Below are 22,124 nucleotides of genomic sequence, written 5' to 3'. Positions count from 1 at the left end.
CTTCAAGGGACACACTATTCTATGTTCTATTCGATATGTTATTCCAAATGCTCTCCCTTTTTCAAAATAATATTTTAACATTTTTATATTGTAAAGATCCTAATAAAACAAATAAAGGTAGCATTCTGATCCTATACATTATCCGATATGGTATACTATACACAACCATCACCAGTGATGGAAATGGGGGTACACGCCGTGTACATAGTTCTCAGTTTGCATTCTTTCCACATTGGTTAAGTTTAATACTACTGAAGATGTTTATTAACCCCATCGTCTCAGGTAAAAGGCCATGCCATCGCGTTTGTTGACTTATATTCAAAATTTTATTGAACTACTATTTTATGAATTTATGTCAATAAGTTTGGTATCAAATTGTAATTTAAATTTTAGTACTATACATTAGTTAATTTTTAATTTAAAAGTAATTATGAAAAAAAAATCCTAAATATAAATTTTTGTGTGTCACGTGGTATGTTGAATGCAGCATTGGTTCAAATTAGATGTTTGGGATGTCCAAATAAAAAGTCTATAGTTTCTTATGAATTAGGAACTCAAATTACCGAAATTAACAAGCTAGAATATAAAATCAGAACCTCCTATCTTTTCTATTTGCTTTTTTTATACCTATCAACTGCTCCTAAGCGTGTACCTAGTTCCTAAAACCCATTTCCTTTCCTGACCATCACGTTAACAATGAGAAAAAGGAGGTCCAGGAATGAAAATTTCCTATACAAGGACGTTCAGGAATCGATTCACCCTGTTATAAGAAAGTAAGAAGTGTATATCCCATATCTATAAGATAAAAAGTGGAGTTTCTTAAACTTATTTATACCGTTAAGTTCGAACAAGCATTATCAACATTCCTGCAAATATACTAAAGTGTGTAATACAAGAAACTTGGTACTCACATAAGTTGTACGTGGTACAGAGAAAGGGTGTACAAAGTGTAATTCAACTTATTTTTTTATTGTCACATATTTTTAAAGTGTACAAGTTCGAACGTGTATGAACAAAATAGTTCTACGAGATAGAGTAGAAGGTAGAAAATGCTAAAGTTGTGTGGAAAGTATCTTTAAGTTCGTAAATTATTAATTGCTTAACCTCCTGTTATGTTTACAACCAATTACACCTTGATAAATGCAAAGATGAATAAAATGTAACTCAAAGAATAACCTCTTGATACATGAATGACAGAGATTTGGACCAAAGCACTCGTATTATCCTTCGTTAACAGATGGTCAACCATCATTGTTACTGACCCTCATTTCTTTCAAAATAGATTTAAAAATTGTACAAATATTATACACGATGGATTCGCCTGTTTAACATGAATCCACAGTATATGAATGACGAAATTCATTTTAGTGCCGTATACACAGGGATTATCTTGAAGTTCACACTGTGAAAGTAAATAAAATATGAAGACTTCATAATACCCACACGCATCATGGTTTTAAGACAGTTTAATATGTGCCTTAAGTATATAGCCAAGAATTAAAAAATATTTCAACTCTTTGCTGGATAAGAAAAACGGAAGATTCTTTAGCTTGGACATTTCAACCTGAAGCTTTAACCAAGCATTTGGGAATTCAATGCAAAATGGAAAAATCCTAAAGTAAATGTTAAACGTTATTATCTATATCCGTTACAAAAAAACTATTGCTGTGCTCACCGCGTGTATATCACCCTGATTTTTAGTATTACAAACCCAAACGTTTACCGCTGAGCCATCGGAAGGCAAAACCTTTGGAAAACAACTTGTCACACTTATCACACAGCAAATGTACAAACAATTGGGCAAGTTAATTCATTTCTTTAAACCTATTAAACGTGCGTTTCACAAAGAAAATTGTGGTCCATAAATAGGGAAATTACAGGGTCTGTTTGTTATAAGCTTTAGTATCAACTGCGTCAAGACAAATGTTTGTCAACAAAAATACTTCTAGTAATATCAAAGCTTTGTTTATTTTAGTATTTTTGCACAAAGCTATACAAACAAACCAGCATCCAAACCCACTTTTTTTAAAACTGAACCTGGACTTCGCATTTATACAATGTTTTTAATGGTTTTAGGATAGTTCGAGGGTGGTGGTTAGGAATTCGGCGAATACCCTTTTGTCAGACTTGAATATTTTCGTTTATTCAAGATGGCGACTAAGATGGCTATCAAATCAAAGAGGAGCCCATATCTCAGCTCCTATATGACATAGACCCACAATTATGGTATGTCTACACCTATAATTTCAAGGTCAAGGAGTTCAAATATGAACCATAAGACTCATCATTGTAGACAGTAGTGACAATACCAAGATGGCGGCTAACATAGCTGCCATAACAAAGAATCTCTAATACCTTAGTTTCTATACGACATAAAACCTTAAAATCAATATCTATTCGGTGTGAAATAGATTAAGTTAGTGAAAAGTAATTTTTTAACAACTTTATACTATCTGCTTAACTCTTCTTAATTTACCTACACATGTACATATTTGAAAAAAAAATAGTTTTTACTTTTTAAGTTTAGGACAAATGTAGAAATTGTAATTCTCCGATGTTTGGTTTTACAGAATTGTACTGTTTCAGCTATATATATATATATATTTGGAAATTACCTGCGTAATATATGATAAAAGTAAAGTATGTTAAAATATAACAAGCTATACTTTTATATATTTTTTTTTTGCTAAAAATAATGAAATCTTTACAAAAGTTAACCTTTTATTTCCCTAAAATCCTTATGCTACTCATTTATTTATTTATTTATTAATGTTAGACCTTTTCTCACTCTACAATGATAGTTTAATATCTCTAGGATTTCAACATGATTACCAGTATGTCAAATGTATTATTTACCCCTTCTGAAGTTATACAATTAAAGGATGACCAAAATATGTAAAATTATAGTGATGTCAAGGCAAAAAATCATTACAACATAGTGTCAAACATCCACCTCATTTAACTGTTATGCAAATTAGGCATCTGATGGTCAGTTCTAAATGATGCTATAGAGAGTAGAATAATTCACGTATAAGAGAAACGTTGTTGATTTAGCAGATTTAAACCAGAGCTGAACGAGATGGATTAAGCAACAAGATTTCTCCCACTCGCGATATAAGGATTATAAATTTAAATAAGAAGAAAAACAATTCATCTTACTTGGAAGTAGCCAACATCTGGGGCCAAATCCTGGTTGTTGGAAGAATGGTGTGGACCATCCACGGGCTGAACCACCAACATGAATCCTGTGAATTTCTGAATACTAAACGGCGTTCTGAAGCCCTGGAGGGTCACTAGAAGAGCGAAAAATAAAACAAATTTACATTTGTTGGCTGACTGGATTTGTGATAAATATAAAAAACGGCATGCACAGTTTATGCTAGTTATATATAGTGAGGGTTTATTTGAATAATTTTCGCATTTGTTTTTACATAATGCCACAAAGGAAACTGTATGCCTCACAAAAATCCTTCCACCACTGATATTTATATAATTTAGATTCAAGAAATCTGGATGTTGTAAGTACTTATCACTGGCCTGTGAAATTTACTTTATGTAAACCAGATCATGGAAAGCAACAAAGAAGAAAAACATCGTCTGGAAATGAAATTGTAAAGTTTTTTTCTTCATCGGGAAATATAGTCTCTATTATTGATATATTTGGGATTAATATGGACGCTGTATATTTTTAAAAAGAAGGGAGATCTGACATCTTCTGAATAACTTAGTTGCAGTGTTTAAGTTTTAATCTTTAAAAACATAAGACATGCTATAGTGACACACACAAAAAGTAAACATCTGAAATCTCTATCTCTCCTGCAATCAGCGTTTATGGATACCTTTAAACTAATCAGTTGATGATTTTTTTAAAGTCTACGATCACGTAGTTCGTACTATTTAATTAGGCTAGTGTATGCCAGGATACATGTCTAACAATTACTAATGATAGTGTCCTACTCGTTCGTGCATAACGTCGTTGCTGGCATGTAGGTGTAACTATAAAAACGCCAAAGAGCAACCTCATACTAACTAGTTTTGTGTGTCTTCAGCACGACTAGATCACTCGTAAGAATCATCATCCAATTAATTTTATGTAACATTACTTTAGAAAAATCATCCAGTTTGTTATTTGGTTCGATATCCATTTTTATAGACTTTCATTGCAAAATGTCTAGATTTCTACGTATCTTTAACACTCATGATTTGTTAAAAATCGGGTTCAGTAGATTGTAACTTATTAAGCAACAAAACTTCAGTTTCGTACTTTACTAGATCATACTAACTAGATAATTGAATTAGTTCGTTATACAGTGGAGTTTTAAATTACTTTAGATTATTTTTGTTATCCAGCGGAATTACTGTGTATATAGGCATTTTGATATCATTTTATTGTTCAACGAACGACGTCTTAGCTTGAAACCGTTTATATATGTTAGGTAGACAATGATATAAGAGTGGAAAGCATTGTTCTGAGTATAAAATGCTGCGATACATATATTTATTCGGTTTTAGTGCAGAGCTGCACAATAGCTTTTCTGCGCTCCGTCCAACACAGAGACTGAGCCTCGAATTTTAATCTTAGCAAAATAAGCCTAAAGTTTATCACTGAACCACTGGGGTGGGGGATGATTATGGCTAGACCATTTAAAATACGGTCTGACAATTTAGAAATGACAGGGGTAGATTTCGTGTTCGTTAGAAATTCCCTTTGTCCTCAAAGTTATATGTGTATTTCCACAACTACTCTTCAAATCATCAAACCTGATATTTAATGGCAAACTTTGTGAACGACAACATCTCTATACTTCGCTACGCATAACTGCTAGTTCGTATTTTTTTATAACAAAGATACAAATTTAAAAGAAAAAGAAGAAAGTGAACCATATGAGCCAATGAACTTGAAACAATGCTAGAATAAACACTGCAAAGCAGCTTAATTTGCTAGCTGTCACGGCTGTGTCAGATTGAGGACCCAGGAACGCTGTTGTCTACTGATGTTTTAACGACCATTGTTAGTCCAGCACGTGGAATTCTTTTAAGTTGTAACACTCGGCTTAGTGAGTGATTGACAAGTATTTCATGCGCGAAGACAGATATGTCAAGTAGTCTCTAACTGTAACACTTCGTAGTTCGTTTTCTAGCTTGTAACATGAATAAAACATTCTATGGGCTTTCTCTTATTCAGAAGATAAACTCAGCAAACTACAAGCTCATGTTGTGTTTTCATTTCAGCATAAGCCTATTATATTCTAACCAGGGAGAGATGGGAGTAGGGGATCTGGTAAATATCAGACTGAGGTCTACACTCCAGTTTCAAACACTTGTTCGAACTGTTCTTCCTATGTGTAGGCAAACCGAAAGAGTGACGTTTCAAGTGTTTTCATTCGTTTTAATTAAAGTTATGACGTCGCCCTGGAAGTTGATCTGAAATACTTATGAAATCAGGTTGAAATAAGAATTAATAGATGTCACAATAGTAACAGTGATCTACCATCCTTCAAATAATCAGAAAGAAAGTGCAATGTATGAAACAAATAACAAGCACTGGCTAACAATACCTTAAAGTTAGATAAACGTAAGGCCTTTATCACCTAAAAACGCTAGAAGACTGATTGTCTTCAAGTCCACTTTTATTGTTTCGTTCTTGTTATATTCATTTTGTTTTTTCTTTAAATATTAATTTAAAGATTAATTCTGTGATACAGCATCGAATCAAAAATATGTAACCTTGAGCCAGTTTTTCAGAGTCGAAACATAAAACGTTATTAATGGATATAAACCGAAAAAAGGCGTATAAAAACGCACAGTTTATCATGGCGTAAGCCTCTTTGTTAATAGCCTTGTTTTTGTATCCTATAGCAGGCTAGCTATAAACTAAAAAGGCAGATCATTTTTTTAACATAGTGACTGGATGAAAGAAATGTCTACCAGTCAAGAAAATTTGTCGCCTAGTAAATGAATTTTTAAACTACAAAATCACGATTTTTTCTCTAACGGATAATGGGTTTCATACTTGTAAACAGTAAATGGATACCCTTTGTCGCCCAGTAGAATTTGCTTTAAAAATGCTCTGTGAAAAAGGTTTAGTGTACTTTACATAGTCTAAAGGTTTAGTACGAGTCAACATACATTACACACAAGCCAAGCTTTAGCGTAATGTTTAAAATGTATCATATTACAGGAAAAGTAAAAAACTCAAATTTAAACAACGTTCGGTCTGTATTTTAAGCTAATTTTATAAATGTAAAATGTCAGTTATTCTCCTTTCTTTCCAAAAAAAAGTTTGAATTTCTTTTCTTAAATCATTTCTCAGTATTTTGCTAGAGGTAACGATTCACCCACAATCAACCTGCTTAATTCTTCCTATTTAGAATTAGAAAGTTAACAGAAAAGTCCACTTTCGCTAGTTCTAGGGTATAGTTTGTCGAGTTGCCCACTCAGCTATCAATGCTATCTTAATGACATTTCAGCATCATTAAGAATAGAATTGGTTCAAAAAGCCACCTGTCTATCTTAATTAGAGCAAATATAATTGTATGAGCATCTCAGTCAGCATGAAAGTCAAAACTATTATTTTCTTGATAGCGGAGTTCATTAAGGAGGCCCAGCATGGCAGGTGCTTAGGGTGCTTGACTCACAATCTGAGGGTTACGGGTTCGAATCCCCGTTTCACCAAACATGCTCGCCCCTTTCAGCCATGGAGGAGTCATAATGTGACGGTCAATCCCACTATTCGTTGGTAAAATAGTAGCTCAAGAGTTTGCGGTGGGTGGTGATGACTAGTTCCCTTCCTTCTAGCCTTTCAATGCTAAATTAGGGACAGCTAGCGCAGATATCCCTAGTGCAGCCGTGCGCGAAATTCAAAACGAGCCAAAAAATCATTAAGGAGACAGTCTAAGTGCAGCAGTGTTCTAATCTTAAGATAATCAAATAACTCCTAGTATCGTATTCCCTTGTCATTAAACTTGCTTGATATAGTGCATGTAGTAATCTTGCCATAAAACACACAGACGCACTCACAAAACGATCACATTACTATTTTGCCATAACAATTTTAGGCATTTGTGCTAAAAAAAGTTGTAGGTAGTTGTGCAAGATTGGTGAAAATATTTTCTTTTTTAATTGGATGTTTCGAACAGGCTGTATAAAGATAAAACAGCAAAACACCCATTGAATATATCCACTAAAATCCCAAGTCAAGGACACACTCAGATATGTTAACGCCCCCTGTGTCTGCCTGCCAATCAAATCTAGAAAACATCTCTTCAAAGAACACACAAAAATTTGTTTAGATACTTTGAATTTTCTTTATATTTCCACAAGAAGAGAGAGAAACAAAGCTTCGGTTACACTTAAAATAATCTGTAAACTAATATATATTTACAATTTTAGATACCCGTGACAATGTTTAGGAACAACGTGTAAACCAATATATATTTACAATTTTAAATACCTGTGGCAATGTTTAGGAACAACGTGTAAACCAATATATATATATTTACAATTGTAAATACCCGTGGCAATGTTTAGGAACAACGTTACAAAATAACTTCTTTTCACTACTTCCTGATTTTTCACAAAACATCTGCTTTCTGTCTACCTCAATCCTTGGGAAACTTAGTGTCACCGATCGTGACACTGGACTACAGAATTAACAGTGACGTTGATGGACATTAGACTAAGTAGTACGTTTCCAAAACGAATTGCCGACTTTTGAACTAGGAGTTTCACCCCCTTTGCCATAAGATACGCCAGTCACCCCTGATTAATTATATACTAGGGAAAAAAAGACGCATCACGGCGTTGTTGAATGATTATTGAAAGATTCCTATTTGCAAGAGACAAACACTAATTATAAACCACATAAAAAGGCCAATGAACCATAAAGAAACTGGTTTCGTTTTCCGTAATCATTAGTCCATTTGAGGTGGTTAGGCTTAGCAAATGATTTTTTTTTACAAAAAATACAAACGCACTTCCCACAGTTCTGATAGGTTTGAATTTCTTTTATTGTTTTTTTTTCTCCATAAAAAAATATTTAAGAGATTCAAAATATTAAAATATTACCTATTATGTGGAAAGATCATAATAACAAAATAATTTATGGAACATTACATAATACAGTCTCTCTCACGTTCTCCATTCACTTCGTGTTCTAATTTTTGAACAATTGAAACCTTACCATATATCAATGCTCTATTACCTAACAGCTTACGTCTCTCTCCAGTCTGATTATCCTAACAAACCATATTATGATATATTCTTTACCGCTTATTAAACTTTATGACAGTTGCTGAAACGACCTTGTCCTAGTTAGTAGGAGGAATATATCAAAGAATGAACAGAACACATGTGCGAGACAGAGGTTGCATTTTACAGATTTCTTTAAAGACTTAGTAAGCTTATTCTGGCATTTCAAGATAATTTTTGTTTTATTGGTTGAAAATGTTTGCGCCGAGGATGTGACAAGCAGAAATTTAAAACGTACGATACCCGACAGCTTAGTTCAGGCTATAAAGGAAAAAAAAACAAAACATTTTAGTGGTTGCGTTTCATCAGAGACTTTATTTAAAATATCATTAAAGCTTTGTTGTCTTACAAATATTGTTTTGGCTTTCGGTGATCTTATCATGTCCACATACTATTATTTCAATTAACACGCTTTTATATAGGTGTGGTAGTTTGAATCGTTTAGAGTCTTACCAGAAAGTTAACGTTTTAGCTCAGTTGATAGATCACTCTCCTGATGTGCGGGAGTTCTGGGTTGGAATCGGAGCCGAGAAAACAATAAAATAGATTTTTTCCCCCATATAGCTTCCATTGAGATTTTCGTATAGAATCAAATGTCAGAACAAATTTAAAGCTGCACTTTTCAATGACAACTTCTACTGTTTACTGCACACACAAAAAAGTGTTTTTATTTCAAATGGAATAAATTAAGTTAAACCCTTAATAATACAATGTTAAAGGTACACCTAAAATTATAATACCATTTAATTTCTAACATCTGCAATATACAGAGTGATTGTAAAATCAGGATAGATGCATTAATAAAATGATAGTGCTAATAGTAATTACAAATGGTAGAAATAAGCGTAGTTTGGTACTTATATGGTGAACAGTTACTCACCATTCTGCTTTAAGATAGAAAATTAGCCCCCCATTAAAATAGGAGTAATTAACAATTAGCACCTAAAGCTTACTTAGTTAATTTGTGAAAACATATTTCATAGCAAATATTTCGTTCACATAAACGTTTTTGATACGGATAACATTCAACTTAAAAAAAAGCATTAGTTAATGATACAATAAATTACCTGAAAGGCAAGGGATGTCTAACAGAATACTATACTTAGAAAATGCATTTTCTGGGCTCTACATTTATAGTCCTATTTTACAGATTATTGCCATAATTATAGCCATTGGCTACATACGTGCGACCACAACATTAATTAAGCACATCTTTAAAACGATGGAACGATGTTAAACATGCAAACTATAGAAGGTACAGTTACAACGCACACTAATGAGAATTTCTCCAACTTTATTTTCCTTCCACATAAACAATGTGAAGCCTAACAGGCCTAAAAGTTTCACATCCGGAGTAATAGTTATCAATTCTATAAATGAATTCATCAATAGCCTGAAAATAAACAAATGGTAATTTAGTAACTGCGTCATACAATATAAAAATAGCCTCTAACGAATGTTTAGATAATTACGTGAACCAAAATAAACACCCATTTGTCTTTAAAAACTGCAAAAACCAAATTAATAAATATCATGAAATGAAACCAATGTTAATTAAAGGTATCTCAATCCCTGCATAGACTAGGGACAGACTATACTTAACATTATTTCATGTTAGAAATTAGAACAGGTTTGTGTTTGGTTTGTTTGAATTTCGCGCTAGCCGTCCCTAATACAGCAGTGAAAGACTAGAGGGAAGACAGCCAGTCATCACTAATCACTGCCAGCTCTTGGGCTACTCTTTTATCAACGAATAATGGGTTTGACCGTAACATTATAACACCCCCACGGCTGTTTAGTGGGACGGGGATTCGAACTCACGACCCTCAGATTGCGAGTCGAGCGCCCTAACCACCCGGGCCTAATTAGAAGCAGGAAACAAACAGCACCATTGTACATAATACCTATAAAAATATCTGATAGAAAGTACTAGAAGCTGCAAAGTTAATCGCCTAGAAAAAGTTTGCTCACTTGAAGAAGATGTGGAAATATAAGTTTTATTCTAAATTAATCAGTAATAAAAAAAAGACACGTATTTGGAGACATAAATGTTGGAAGTAGATTCAAAAATATTTTATACATGTTTGAGTTGTTTTTTCTTCACCCATTTCACTTGAAAATATAATATAATATAATCATCGGGAGCTTTGAAATATTTTCTTCTTTATGTTACGAGTTACTTTAATGAGTCAAATGTCACATGAAATTTTGTCTGTTGTTATATATGTTCCATTTCATGTTTGGATATTCATAACGTGGGAGTAATATTGTGTTGTGTAAATACTCATAACGTGGACACAAAATTACCTTGACTTTTGTGTCCCGAGGCCTTGTATATTTTATTGTACACAAAAAAGGGGTTCACTCCTGACTGGTGTGCACAGACATCTTGTTCCCCAAACAATACCCTTTACTACGACACACAAGAACCATTCATGTCAAATAGTCTTCCCGAATGAAAGGCTCCCATTGGCACAGCAGTATGTCTTCGAACTTACAATGCTAGAAACCGGGTTTCGATACGAAGGAACGAAGAACTAGGTTATTTTCTATCACTAAATAAGAAACCACACGAAATGTTAAGGAACATTTAAATCATAATTTTTCTTTAGCAAAACGCTTAAACAGACCCTCAGGCGCACGTGGACTAGAAGTATGTCTATGCAGAATGTTAGAAACCGGATTTTATTAAATGTTAAGAAACCATTTAAACGATTTTCGCCAAATGATGCATTGCTAGAAAAATTCCGTAGAGACTGATATTTGTTTGATGTTTTGATTCAATGTTTTGTTGTTTTTCATCAACATGCGATCTGAGTGAATTTAATCTTCCAAGAATATGTGATAGACACAGTCTCACATTTGGATGAGGTTCAGGAAATGCAAAAGTCTGTTCAAATAATTCCAGTAGCCAGAAATGGACAAGAAAAAATTATTCCACGGCACACCGTAAAGTTTGAACGAAAAATTTGATGTAAAGAAAAATAATTTGGCACGTATACTTATATAATTTATGTTCCTCGTCAACACAAGTTAAATAAATATGGTTTTGTTTTACCTATATAATTTTGAGAATAAAAAACGTGTCTTTGTTTACATTTTGGGAGTTAATATTGATGAATATAATACAGATTCATGATGTATTTAGGGTAAGATAGTCCAACATTATAAGGTCAGCAAAAAGGTTAACTTTTAAGTACAATTTTTAAAAGTATGTGCTAAATAGTAATAAAGACTAGAAAGTAATATAAATATTTAAAATTAAATGTAAAAGAATTATTGTATATATTTGAATGAATGAAAGGTAACTTGGCAAGGAAAGATTATATAATATTTAACCGTACAATATTCTACCCACGCAATAACTATTGAACAACCTCAATCTACTACTTTGATTTTCCGCTGTGACTATGGTCCTGTTAATAAGACTTGTGTTTCAAAATAAATCAATAACTATTTGTTTTTAAGCGCAAAGCTGGACAATGGGCTATCTAAGCTGGGTCCATCACAGGGATCGAAGCCAAAATGTTAACGTTATAAGTCCTCACACTTACTGCTAAACTACTGGAAAAGGTGTGTGTGTGTGTCAACAATAATGATTTTAATATTAAAATATTTTATTTCAGAGGTCAACCTTTACTTATCCATTTGAGGTGTTACCTTTTCACTCATCACCCTTGTACTGTCTGTCATGCACGCTTCATTTGTTTTGCATGCAATAAAAAATAATGAGCTGGAAACTATGGAACCGACATTAAAAACTTTAGGGCGAGATGACTCTCTGAAACACTGAACAAACAATTATGTTTTATTAAATAACTTATTCTTGTAACTGAAATAAAATAAAACAAATATAGTATGAATTATTATACAGTAGTTAAATCTAAGTGATTTTTACAGCCATTCACTAACATCAATGGAATTGTGAATTACGTACGATAAGAATACATTGAACTCCAAATATTCCCGTCTACCAAAAAAATAGTTCCTTCATCACATTCGAGAAAATTGATAACACTGACCACACCCAGTGGAAGTAGTGTATTGATTTTTTTTAATCGCTACGAAAAATAAGGTTAATTCACGTAGGTTTTTAACTCCATTACTTAACTGTGAACGAATTTATTAGAACTACTGTTGAATCACATAGACAAATTTTAAACTGGAAAACGCCGAACTTCTAGCGAAGGGTGAATTTTTAAAGCAAAATCGTAAATATAAAACTTACTCGTGTAATAAAATTGGGGATTATATCTCGTAAAAAGTAGTTTTATTACTTTCTTAGCTTTCAGTTTTATTTAAGTGACTCAACGTCGGTATTAACTACTGTTCGTTAATAGCACTTTAAAGGAACAAAGTTCCAGACTTGTGCTGCCCATGGAATTTATTTCCTCTATCATCAATCGTGCTCATTCTGATGGTACTGATTATTCACTGGTTCACACAACTTGAAAACCCCTCTCTTTCCACTGTGTCTTCCGGTAGCTTATAACGCCAAAGATCTGGTTTCGATACCCTCGATTAGCAGAGCATAGGTATCTTATTTTGTAGCTTTACGCGTAATAACAAAAAATATCTCTCACTGTACGTGGACGCCGCCTTCCTAGATCGAGAATTGCACTGTTTCAGCTATCGTCGAGAGTTGTCAAATTATGATCACATTTTACAGAATATATATATATATATATATATAATTGGAAATTACCTGCGTAATATATGACAAAAGTAAAGTATGTTAAAACATAACAAGATTTACTTTTATAAATCTTTTTTTTTTCTTTTTTGCTAGTCACCTTCCTAGATTCAGTTTAAACAAACCAAAAGCTACGAAGTCCATGGATTCACAGTTAGGTGACTTCACAACTACGTTGGAAAAGAAAATAACACGAACACGGGTTCCATTTTCTATAGATCGTAGCAATTCTCATAATATGAGTTTACTCTAGAATTACCAATAGTTTTTATAAAGACATATTTCCAAACTATTTATGTACCAAACTCATTGTTTCTCTACAAGTTTGCTCGCTATGGGATTCTTAATTACATTTAACTCATAGAAACAAATTAAACAAAAACATAAGTCAATATTACAATCCATCCACATAATTACTGCTGCTGTTTCTTGTGTATTTTGATCAGTTCCTTACACCGAGTGTTGTGTTGTTGTGTGTTATTAAAACAAAAACATAAGTCAATATTACAATTAGTCCCCATAATTACTGCTGCTGTTTCTTGTGTATTTTGATCAGTTCCTTACACCGAGTGTTGTGTTGTTGTTGTTGTGTGTTATTAAGCACAAAGCTACACAAAGAGCTATCTGTGCTCTGCCCACCACGGGTAACGAAATCCGGTTTCTAGCAGTACAAGTCCGCAGACATGCCGCTGTGCCATTGGGAGGCCCGAGTGTTCTCATTATGATGTAGTTTTTATATCTGATCAGTAGTGAAAGGTATTTAAACAATCAGTAATTTAATACTAACAGTAAATAACTAGAGTTCAACTTTGCTTTACTGTAGATTCTTTTCAGGCACATTATGCCAAAACATTAAGAGTAAAAACAAAACGACGTTTTCTGGCAAAAACAGAAGACAAAACCGTTATTAAAAATTTCAGCCGACTAGTTTCAGTAACAATTCCCATCATTACTAGTTCCCTGAAATTGTTCATTGTGCCGAAAAACGTCGTTTGCTTTTTACTATTAACTTCTTTTACGGCGCGCTTGTGAAGTTTAGATTTTCCGTAATATGAAAAACCTGCTGCAGTCCATAAAACTCGACAAAATACTTTCTGTATATTCTCTGTGCCATATTGAAAAGTTCTTATTACCTCGTTGTCTTTAGCAAATCTCCGTTTCTCGTCATTGTAGTTCAAGTCCATCCAGGCCTTATTCAATGTCGCGACGTTTTTCGGACAGTTTGTCTTTTACTCACCAAATCGTCTTAACTTGTGTGCCTCAAGTATTGAGCCTTTTTTATTTATTTTTTTATAAGTTCACCATACGATTATTCTCCCTCGGGAAAAGCTGTGGTAATATCCTCAAGTCATAAGATTACTGGGACGGCATTACACTGTCGAATGTTTGAGAATTCGTTGTGAATAAAATATGTAGTTGCTAAACATGTCGGCCATTGCTTATATCTGAGGAGACATGCCTTGTATTAGCATATACAACTCATCCTTTTAGATGGTGCAATTAGCCCCTTCTAAATTAAATTATAAAGTGTGGAAAAGTCATTATTCAGATATCAAGTGCACACTGAAAAATAAAAGAAGTACTTTCAGTAAATTAAAAGCAAGAAAAAAAAATCAATGGAAAATTCAAAGTTGACTTCACAAATAAAATTATAAATTATAGGAGCGTTTGAAGCGGATTTATTAAAAACTGGCAAAAAAAAACGAGTTTCGAAAGATCCGTAAAAACGAAAAAAACTCAGAAAAATTTCAAAGCTAGTTCATTACACAGGGAAAAAAGAAATGATATTATATTCTGTAGATGCGAGCATCTGATTATCTAGGCATCTGATTATCCTTGTTACATGTATATTACGGTAATTTTTCGAAAAGTGCGTGTAATGCTGTAAACTGAACGAAACATGTGATGGGATAATGATATGCCTGCATTCCATAAAGAAATATTTTACTTTCAGCATTTTGTCTTTAGGGTAGAAGTAGTAGATGTACACTATCAATAATACAGTACGGATTACAAGGTCAGAGATTCGAGCCATATTATTGATGAATTCACTACACACTTTCAGCCGTAACCGTGGGGGCAGTATAACCATATCATTCAATTCTGCTGAGCGTAGAAATGTAGGCGACTGCTGCTTCTCCTCACCCTGATCGTCAACCTCTGATTATGGGTCGTTTAGCCCCATATCGTTTAGGTTAAAGATACCAAATACAATCATATATATATATATATACACATACATGCGTATGTATAACATTGTTTTTTAATTTTGCTCTGAGTAGGTAGTTTGCTCTGATCGGAAGTTAATATTATTTGTCTTGGAAAGATGCACTTAGTTTTGAAATATACTGTAAATCAACATAACAAACAAGGTCTAGTGTTATTCCCATTTTATCGTGAATAATAAATTTGTCTGTTTGTGCAGCATAAAAAGTATACAACAGGGTATCTGTGCGGTGGCCACTGAATATCGAAACTCGATTCTCAGAGTTATAAACCGTCAGGTTTACCGCTGAGCGTTTGTTTGTTTGAATTTTCGCGCAAAGCTACACGAGGGCTATCTGCGCTAGCCGTCCCTAATTTAGCAGTGTAAGACTAGAGGAAAGGCAGCTAGTCGTCACCACCCACCGCCAACTCTTGGGCTACTCTTTTACCAACGAATAGTGGGATTGACCGTCACATTATAACGCCACCACAGCTGAAAGGGCGAGCATGTTTGGTGGACCGGGGATTCGAACCCGCGACCCTCAGATTGCGAGTCGAGCTCCCTTACCGCTGAGCGACTAGAGGGCCATGAATAACGAGAATCATTGAATAATTTAAATAGTTGTTAGTGAATAACATAGCAGCATTCAGTATTAAATTTAGCAATAATCAATTTCATTCTGAAAAATGTTTGTGCCCCATTTTTCTGACTCGCACTTAAATAAAATTAGTTGTTTAGACGCTTCTGAATTTACTATTTAATGTTGTTAAATAATAGATAATAATTCGAAGAAAAAATAATTTATTTCTTCATAAACTAGGTGATGAATTAAGTTGCTGACTTCGATTTGGGCTTAGCTATGCTCTTAAAATATCCTTAACCCTAAAGAAATAAATAATTATATCGATTCGCCAACTAAGCACCTTCGGTCATCGAAGCTTCTGCTTATGAGCTTAATATATTTTTTTTTATACATGTGGTACTCTCATAATATCAATGTAAAGACTTCCTGGTCCTGTTCAGAGGATTTTATGCATTACCAAGAGACCTACACTTCTGCGTTTTGCTTTCACTAAATAAACGAACTGACATTCTATACAAGCTATTTTAGGTGTTAGAGATGATAAAAAGTTTCTGAATTTATATAAAAGTTTTTGAACCATAGAGTATAATGGTAACTAGCTAGTTTGAACTGTACTATACCTTGATTATATTATTCATTAAAACGATGACCTAGCCTTCTCTTTCCTGCTTCTTTAGATTTTGACTAACTAAACGTGCCTCTATGTTATAAACATACGTCTAGTTAAGAGTTACTAAACTATAACTTTAACTATACAAAACGTAACTGTAGAAACTGTCTTTCATAACCGAGTAAAATAGAAATTTTTACCAGTTTAAAAAAAAATATTTGTGTTATATAACCACTTATTTACCTCCACAAAATTAATTAGCGACTCCTATAGCAGATACAATAAAAAGTAATTTTAATTGTTTGAAGTTAAGCCCAAAGAATCACGATGAGTTAGCTATCTGTGCTCTGCTAATCATGGGTATCGAAACCCGGTTTCTAGCGTTGTAATTCCGTAGATATATTGCTGTGCCACTGGGGGTTACAACAAAAAGAGCGAAATCCTATGATATCTAATGCTTTAATTGTAGTGGATATATTGCTGTGCCACTGGGGGTTACAACAAAAAAAGAGCGAAATCCTATGATATCTAATGCTTTAATTGTAGTGGTTTATTTTATGTAATTGCCATGTATGGATGCAAGAACTATTAAAGAATAAACATGATTGTTCCTGGTGAATCTTTCTTCTGAAGCACAGAATGAATTCTGCCTTCTTCCTTGATAGATTGTTTGCTTGGCTGTCCACAGCGGATGTTTTATATTTATTGTTTGTAGATTTTTTTTAACTAAAAATATATATTACTCCAAAACTACAAGAAAGCAATTTTTGAACGTAATTTATAAAAGAAACTACATATACAGAAACGCTTGTTGCGAGCTTTCATGGTATCTAAATTTCAAATATTTATCAGAATAAATTTTAGACTATAATCCCTATTGTACTGTTTTGAAGTATGAAAATAAAATTTAAAAAATCCTAAGGTTCTTAGTTGTATAGAAGAAAGATTCTACGAATATTATCTTTAGTGTTTTATATCTTGAACTATATCTAACTAAAGTTTTTCTTAAATGTACTACAAGAGTAATTTATTTTTCTGGTTTGGGTTTGTAAGAGGATGTCTTTATTGCCCACCTGCAAACGAAGCCTTAGATATATCGCCACACTAGTCGTTGCCAGTCTAGACTGCTTTTACTTTTTAATTCGTTTCCTGAAAGTGATTAGCATAGGTTATTCATGCTTTGATATGAGTTTCATTAGGAAATTTCAAAACAATGGTTCGACTTGTTAGCACCTCTTACATGCTAAGTTAAAAGTTAATTTTACTATTTGTTGTGTTTTCGTGGTTAACCTTGTGACTTCTTTTTGTTTGTGGTAGTTGTTTTTGTAATATAATTTTCAGCACTAGTATTACCTTAACATATGCGTTTCTATGTAATTACTTTAAGTAAGTTGATTCAAGTAATCTAAAGTTAGCGTTCTTTTACACAAAATATAGGGGGAAGAGTAGTTTTTCAGATAACCACGAAGCAGGGGGAGAATAGTTATTCAGATAACCACCAAGCAATCAAGATAATTTTACTCACAAGTTAATTTATAAAAAAAAGAATTTGAATAGGATACTATTGGATAGTTCTTATTTAGAAAAAAATCGAGAACAAAATTCCTATTGCGCAATTTCTAGGACAGTGCTTTCCAAACGTTTTTGATGGCGATACACTATGTACGTACCAAAAATAATTCGACACCGCAGAGACAAGTTTTAACTGGCGCGGGCTCCCCACTTTACCTGCCACTACACAAGGCCTGTGTTGGCGAACCTATTTCATGTCGCGTACCCAAAAAAGAAATTTAAAACATTACACAATTTTTTGCGTGCCACATCGGGGATCAAATTTAAAAATACTCTATATTACTAAATTTTATAACAGCTATAAATAAAAACAAAACTTAACAAAACAGTTTGTGCAATTTTCGAAAACAAGACCACACCCCTCAGCGCACTACGCGGCACCTAAAGGTGTCGAGACACCCATTTTGGAAAGCACTGTTCTAGGATGGATAACATTCAATTTTTACGTGGTATCAATTTAATTTCAATTTTTCTTACACATTTCGATATCGTGAAATTATACGTTTTCATGTCAATGTGAATAAAAGAAAAAATGCGATCATAATGCTGGTGGGAAGTTAAGCTTTTTTAAGTATGTTAGCTCAAAAATAAAAGAAATCCCGGATATTTGTTGAAGTCGCACAACAAACCAGTCCCTTCTTTAAAGTCGTTTCCGCATTTCTTGAATAATTTTACTTTACACTGTCGTCAATGGTACACAACTATTTAATTTTCTCTCTAAACCATTCTTTTGTAGTGCTCCTTGAGGGGCAGCCATCATGACGTCGTTCCAAATGCAATCTGAATGCCTCTTAAGAAGCAAAATAGTTAATATTTGCTTGGATTAAGGTCCAGATAATAAGTAGAGTGTGATAAGTTCTCAATGATACAGAGAAAAGCCAGATAAACTTGGGTGCTATAAGATAGCTGACACAGTAGTAGAACAGCATGATACTGTCGTCTATTTTTGCAACAAAATATATTATATATATTATATATGTATCTAATATATTACATTCTTGCAGCAACCCAGGAAAATCTATCAAATCTTACAAAAGTTATATATTTTGTCGGAGTCTTTCTCCTAGAATACCACTCCTCCCCCAAACACACACACCTTACAATAACATAATTTAGGGAAACGATCGTTTGTCCATCAGGGTTGAGTCAATTTTTTCTCACGGTCAACTAGAACTACATAGGTCTGTTCAGGGCAGGTCATTCAATCGGTTAAGGATTTAAGTTTCTGAAGGTGTAATTATTGAAAATGTTCTTTACAAGGAAGTTTTGTAAACAATTTTTCCAATATGAATTCGATAATCCTTAGTTTTAGATCGTGGCTTGAAATACCATAACTCTCTATATATATATATTGTCGAATTTTGACACATTCTACAAGCAGTATACCATTTGGGAAAACGGATGTCTGTCCGTCTATTGTGTATGAATATAACGAAAAAGAAGAGAAATAAATAAAACAACAACAACAAAGTATAGGTGTAAGGTCTACAAAGAGCTGCTCTTATGAATGCATGTGTGTATGTGCTGTTAAAATTTAGCAAAAAACTTTTTCTGTTGCAAGTTTTTAAATCAATTTTCATGTAATGTTGTATCATCAAAACAATTTTTAAAAGCCAATTTTCAGAGTGTTATTCATGTTGTTTTATGTTAATAAACATATGCTTTATATTTTTTATATTTTAAAGAAAATGCACGTACAAGAAGCATATTTGAACACGTTTTGATTTTCCAATGAGGTTTGCTGAGTAATTTTGCTAACTTCTAAAAATTCTGTTACAGTTCATAGACATGGATGACTAATTAAAACCTATAATGGGTTTTAGTGTTAAAAAAAACTTTTAGAAGAGCGTATCATAGTGGTCGAATATTCGATTTTGTGTGGTTAGATAAGATGGCGAATTAATTGAAATACCACAACTATATATATATATTTTGTGAACTGTCGACACGTCCTACTCAAAACTTTAGAGAGTTATATGTTGTTGATACTCTAAATAATGAGCCGCAGTGGCTAACTACACTCCCATCATGCTACTTTATTATTTTATTATAACCACATTAATTTTATCAATAGAACTCAACGACCCACTTTCAATAGTGATATTAATGTAATATTTCAGCAACGCTTACCAAAGTAGAATGAGGTTAGCTTAAATACTTAAAACACTGAACATCAAGTTCATATATCCTAACCGTAACGGCTATTAGTAAGAAATGTTTTGAGAATATTTTTCCACGTTTCGCATGACGGAGAACTCAGAATCTTAACTAACAAAACAGAACTTTTTTTTTTTGGTATTACAAGACACAAGTTTCAAATCTGCCCCCAAAACCCTATTTTTATTATTCGGGTAAGATAGATTTCTTTACATACACTGGCTACTTGTCTTCATTTCTATATTTATTAAACTGCACGATTCTGTTTGTTCCTATAAAGACGCCATAAAAGAATTATCTATATTCCAAGTTTATATTAATGTACTTAGCGAAATTTGGACGATAAGAAAGCGGTAAAGATTTTGTCAAACTTGAAATATTTCAGTGATTTAACTTTCAACGTTTCCATGTGTTCGCGATATCTTAGTTGTGTTATTCACGGCAGGAAAATTTAAAGAATGGCCTTATTGTCTGTATGTTTTGTTGAATTTCGTGTGTAGCTGCACGAGGGCCATCCGCGCTAGCCATCTTTACTTTTGAACTAATAGACTAGATGTAAAGAATATAGTAGACGTCACCCACCGCCAACTCTTAGGCTACTCTTGTATGAATGATTATTGGGATTGGACAATTAGTCTTGTAATGCACCCAGGGACCTAAAGTGTGGAGTACGATTTGGGGGGGAGGGGGAGGCGGTAACGGAACGCGAACTCCGGAACCTTTGATCCACAGTCCGGCACATTAAACACTAGACCACGCTCGGTCATGCTCTTATTGTTAGATAATAATGTTTACTAATAATTTTAAATATTTGTTTTCTATTGAATGTTTTGTTTTTAATGCACTAAATGAGAGATAAAGTTAAACTATAGTTATGTATAAGGGCCGGATATGGTCTAATGGTTAGCGAGCCCGGATTGTGAATATGGAGATTGTGGTTTACGACCCCATGCCGCAAAACACGCCTTCTGTACTTTGAGGCCATGGGAGCGTTATAAGAGTAACAACCAATACCAGTATTTGGTCAGACAAGAATAGCCCAAGAATTGGCGGTGGGTGATGTTTACTATCTACTTTCCATTTAGCTTATCAGTTTAAAACTAGGGTCGGCTGTGCAAAGATAGTCCTTGTGTATCTTTACACGAAGTTTTGAAACAAGCAGGTAGGTTCTAAAATTTATGTGTATAAATGAACCAAGATATTCTCGATATTTAAAATAAAGTATTATATGACTTATCCAAGTTTTCCAAGTTAATAGCAAATTGTATATGAAGTAAACAGAAAGTCAACGCCGATTTACATACCGATCTGTGGCTGGCTGCAACTTTTGTTGCTGTCAATCTTAGAGTTATACTTCGAAAACAAAGTGCATGAAATCATCATCAAAACACTATAGCACTGAGTTCCATTTTCTCAAAAAATACTGACACAAAACCTTGGGGGAAGTTGCGCAAGTGAGCTATATCACGAAAATATGATAATAAATACTGGCCTTACTTCCCCTATCTGGTTACATCCATGTCTAGTTATATAAGAGATGAAATACGATAAAAAACTTGTACATTTTTATACAGCCACTGGAAGCTCCTTAGGTGTAATAAAGATTCGATATGAGAATATTCATTAAAAGGTACAAGTACTTATTGAAAATATTAACCCTTAAACACTAGTTTATCGATTTAAAAAACAACGTGGATCAATGCAATGCATGGTATACAGCATAATGCATCACTGGAAATAACATAATTGCTTTCATTACACAGTGAAACGTTTGTCATAGTTCTAGTTTATACATGTATTAAAACAGTTAAATTAATTTCAACATTAAGGGGAAACGTGTGTATAATATATTGTTTATTTAATGTCATTATTTATTCGAAAAACAGGAACGTATTATATCTAGGCCAACAAACACACTCAAAGGGGACCAACTATATAATTAGAACAGCAGTAAAATGCGTCTTCGGAGGAGAGTTATCTGACAAAATTGACCCTACTCATCGCTAGGGATAAACCTCTTTCGAATCATTTTTTTTTTTCAGAAGAGCACAAT

The 22,124-nt window shown here is 33.4% G+C and overlaps 1 protein-coding gene across 1 annotated transcript in view; it reads right to left on the bottom strand.

Annotated features, from left to right (window-relative positions):
- Positions 1-22,124, bottom strand: part of LOC106463550 (spondin-1-like) — a 58,435-nt gene that overhangs the window by 10,158 nt on the left and 26,153 nt on the right. Inside the window, exon 2 of the mRNA XM_013923600.2 lies at positions 3,160-3,293. Coding sequence (XP_013779054.2) covers positions 3,160-3,293 — 134 coding nt within the window. The remainder of the gene's footprint in view (positions 1-3,159; positions 3,294-22,124) is intronic.

This window comes from Limulus polyphemus, unplaced genomic scaffold, assembly GCF_000517525.1.
Source record: "Limulus polyphemus unplaced genomic scaffold, Limulus_polyphemus-2.1.2 Scaffold1435, whole genome shotgun sequence".
Lineage (NCBI taxonomy): Eukaryota > Metazoa > Arthropoda > Merostomata > Xiphosura > Limulidae > Limulus > Limulus polyphemus.
This window is presented reverse-complemented; position numbering and strand designations above follow the sequence as displayed.